Source organism: Lygodium microphyllum, chromosome 18, assembly GCF_053477565.2.
Source record: "Lygodium microphyllum isolate KBCC chromosome 18, Lygodium_microphyllum_v1.1.10, whole genome shotgun sequence".
NCBI lineage: Eukaryota > Viridiplantae > Streptophyta > Polypodiopsida > Schizaeales > Lygodiaceae > Lygodium > Lygodium microphyllum.
The window spans coordinates 12,119,801-12,123,892 of NC_141152.1; the positions used below are offsets into that span (position 1 = coordinate 12,119,801).

A 4,092-nucleotide genomic window follows, 5' to 3' on the forward strand; every position below is an offset into this window, starting at 1 on the left:
AAAAGTATGAGCTACATTTGGAGTATTTTAAGATATAGTTTAATTAGAAAGTTGAGAGTATCTAGTCTTATCCATTTTAGGATTCTTATACATGTTGCAAAAGTCTTGGAAATTCATGGTTAAAGATTTAGAAGGTCTTTCTCTATTAGTGTTGCCCATAAGGGTTTGCTCTTGTAATAGTTGTGGTGAACTCTTGGACTGACATAGGGCAATTAATCCAAGAAAACTAAAGTCAACTAAGACATGTGTCATATCTATTTATCTCTCCTCTTTTACACCATTTTTCAACAAAATGTTGATTTTATCCTAATTTCTCCTCTTTCAATTTTCATTATTTGTTTCCAAATTTCTCTTTGATCTTGTGGTTGTTACTTCAAAGGGTTGCTAAAATTGAAATGTTTACACCTGTGTGCCATAGAATTTGCTTTTGCATATGTACATATATGCTTATTTAGTTACATGTGTATGTATGCATGTACTACTTGCATATCCACATGTGTGCACTTGTGCAAGTACACATATGTGTGTGGAGTATCAAAAGAAGTAAATTAGGAAAATTCCCACTATAATTCCCATATCGTGATTTGAATTGTGATAACATCATGAGCTTCTGCTTGGGAGGGATTGCATACTTAGGTAGGTGCGGTTCAACATAGGGGAGGCTAGCATGAGGTCGAACCATGCTAGGTATGCAATGCCTTTGGAGCATAAGCTCATGATGTAAAACGGTGTAGGGAAAAACAAGGGAAAAGAGACCCTTTAATTTCCCACATGATAAAGTGTCAAAGAAATGTTTTGAAACTTCTTCCGTGAATGAGGAAAGAGTGGAGTGGGAGTAGGTACAAAGCACCAATAAAGTTGGAAGGAAGGAAACAGAAATCGAAAGCACGATTAGACTGACAGTTCGTACGTGCTAGCGACTGATTTGGTTACGCTACATGGCTGTGCATGGGGGCAGCCAGCGCTCTCTCTCTCTGCCTGCATATATATATCGAGCACGAAGCGAGCACCCCAGTCATGTAACTCAGCAGAGAGAGAGAGAGAGAGAGAGAGAGAGAGAGAGAGAGAGAGATGGCAACGACCCTAGCTGCCCTCCTGTGCTTGCTGCTGATCACGGCGCCCGTTCATGCGTTGACCAACTCCCACAAGCAGCTGCCAGCTGGCGATGACGATCATACTCATGAGCTTGATAATAACAAGGATTACAATCCTAAGCCTAATCATAAGCATGAGGATAATGATCACGTTCACATGGGTCATGGTGTCGATCATCATCATGAGAAACATGATGCAGGATCAGACGGCCATGGAGACGTGGTAATACATGAGCTGCGGCACGAAGGGCTGTCCTACTCCTTCTATGACGAGAGCTGCCCCTCCCTTCATCGCATCCTGGAACGCACCCTGCGTCCCATCGTTTCTGAAGACCCAGGCCAAGCCCCTGGCATCATGCGCGTCATGTTTCACGATTGCTTTGTTCAGGTGCAAACTCCACTAGTCTAGCCTCTCCGCATAGAGGCGCACACACACACACACACACACACAGAGTACATACAGAACAACACTTACAACTAATAAGACCTTGCATTGTTCTCTCTTAACTTTCCTTATTGCTTTTAATTGTCATTTGGATTGATTAGCATGGCTTCGTGAATTGTGGGAGCAACTAATGAGCGTATACACACTTTCATATTGATCCCCTTACTCTATGGCCCTAGGGTTGCTAGAATGTTCTAACGTTAAGCAACATTAGTGTGTTCACGAGAAATGGATGAACTTTTTATCGTCAAGTCAAAGGAGTAAGCACATAGCCTACCATGCAGACGTTTGCAAGAATCTCAACTTTTAAAACCAAAAGGCCTTAGGTATCTCAAGTAACAAACAAGGTATAGCCTACACTCAATAGTTGAGATCCAAGGAAAATCAAAACTCCTATATTCACTATGTTAAGGTCTTTGTATACATGGTATTTGTAGTGGTCACACTCATTAACTTGGTTTGGTCTAGTAATAATGACTCACAAATTTTCCTCAATTCATCGTAACTTGATACATGACATTGTGGATTGAATTTTAGGGATGTGATGCATCTATTCTCCTCAAGTCACCAACAACGGAGCAAATGGCAACCCCCAATGTTAATTCACTTCGGATCTCCTCCCTTCGTGTCATTGACAAGCTTAAGGAAGCAATTGAAGAGGCATGCCCAAGAATTGTCTCATGTGCAGACATTATTTCTTTAGCAACAGTGAAAAGCTTAGCATTGGTAGAAATACCTCCCTACCGTTGATGAATATATGAGATGATATTAACTTACGTTTTGTGATATCATAGCATTTTTGTTTTATATGAACTTTATATTCTTGTTCTCTTGGTTTGTCTAGGTGGGAGGGCCTGAGATTACCCTCCCATTAGGTCGACGTGATGGACCTAGTGCTGCAAACAATCACACAGTCATTGCCAACATCCCGGCTCCCACTTTCAATTTCTCACAACTCTTGGGCAATTTCTCCTCCAAGGGCCTTGATCTTGTAGACCTTGTGGCATTGTCAGGTTTGGTTCTTCTTGTCAAATCCTTAAAAAATGATTCAAACTTATGAGGAAGGGAAATGCTACCTAGAATTAATGAGTCAAGTATGTTTGAGCTCGGCATGTTTGGATATAGGAAATGAAGTTGTGGTTAGCATAGTGTCTCTCTCCTACCATGAGTCCCCTTCCTAAGCCTCGCCCATTGGTAATTATCCATGCATGTGGCCGAATAGCAAATGACATTTATCTAAGTTTAAATGGTGTTTATTGGCATAGCATTTCACCGAAACGTCACCTTGGTATGAGGTATAGCAAAGTAAGTTGACCTATATTAGATATCGTCTTTGCTAGCAAGGTATGCATCGCCTTTGCATAGTGCCCACCATCAATACCCCTTGGCGAGCAATATAGTTGGTGGTAGGTCCTGATTAACTCCAGTCGTGTGAGGAATTTCATTGGTCCGGTTGCCTGTTTGAGCGGAGATCAACTAGGCTGTTGACTGTTTGACTGACGTGCGGGTGTGTGTGTTTTATTGGCTGGTTTGTGAAGGCTCTCACACGTTTGGTCGAGCGCATTGCAAGAGCGTGGACTTGCAGATAACGCCGAAGGTGTCGACGGAGCTGGCGCAGGCATACGCAGCGGCACTGCAGGAGGAGTGCCTGCTGCCGCAAGCAACCAGCAGGCAGCTGCAGCTGATGAAGGTGGTAGAGATGGACGTGGAGACGCCGGGGCTCTTCGACGGGGCCTACTACCGGCACGTGCTGCAGGGCCGGGTCCCCTTCCACTCCGACGCCGCCCTCCTCCAGGACCCCCGCGCCGCTCGTGTGGTCCAGCACTATGCCCGTCACCCCGCCAGCTTCCTCCGCCAGTTCGCCGCTTCTCTCCTCAAAATGAGCCAAGTCCAAGTCCTCACCGCTCCCCAGGGCGAGGTCCGTCACAAATGCTCCTCTGCCAATCACTACCACCACTAGACTCATGCATGCACCTAGCCTCTACGACTATAACCTTCCATTGTATGGATGGTCCTTAAACATCTTGCTACAAGTCGTGGCTCTCTCTCTCTCAAATTCCTCATTCACTCAACCACCAACCCCTAATAAAGTCACTTGCCCCACCTCTAATTGGTGATTGCTTTTGTACAACCTCATGCTCTAGCCATCTCTTTAGTGGTCTTTGTTGCTAAATAAAATCGCATGGCCTCTATGGCTGATAGATTTTGTAGAACTTTATTATAGCCCACAATCCACCTATGTAAGTGATCCATGAGACTTTTGTCAATCTCGTCAACTATTGCATTTTAGAAATAAAATGTTTCGACTTTGCAACTCTCACCTTTGAAATTTCACCATAACATAAAAACTTCGTATACTAAAGTTGTTGAACCTAAATCCCAGTGCCCAATGACCTTAATTAAGGCATAAAACATAAATAGGGGTGTGTAATACTTACCTAAAACAGTGAATAAGCCTAGTTGTAGACATGACATAAAGATCGAGCATGCACTCATGAACTCCTTTATAGGTTCTTTATTAATATATCATCTTCTTAAAAAATTTCCATCTCC

At 43.3% G+C, this 4,092-nt stretch overlaps 1 protein-coding gene across 1 annotated transcript; it reads left to right on the forward strand.

The window, feature by feature from the left end:
• Positions 1-1,035: 1,035 nt before the first annotated feature.
• On the forward strand, positions 1,036-3,808 carry LOC148020591 (peroxidase 2-like). Its single transcript, XM_087699409.1, has 4 exons — positions 1,036-1,482; positions 2,077-2,265; positions 2,384-2,552; positions 3,078-3,808. Exons 1-4 carry the CDS (start codon positions 1,072-1,074, stop codon positions 3,497-3,499), a joined length of 1,191 nt encoding a protein of 396 aa, XP_087555535.1. The 5' UTR covers positions 1,036-1,071; the 3' UTR covers positions 3,500-3,808.
• The last annotated feature ends 284 nt before the right edge of the window (positions 3,809-4,092 follow it).

Coding starts and splice junctions, on each gene's coding strand:
- LOC148020591 (XM_087699409.1), top strand. CDS start 1,072: ATGGCAACGACCCTAGCTGCCCTCCTGTGCTTGCTGCTGATCACGGCG. Junction 1,483..2,076: donor TTCACGATTGCTTTGTTCAG/GTGCAAACTCCA, acceptor ATTGAATTTTAG/GGATGTGATGCATCTATTCT. Junction 2,553..3,077: donor AGACCTTGTGGCATTGTCAG/GTTTGGTTCTTC, acceptor TGGTTTGTGAAG/GCTCTCACACGTTTGGTCGA.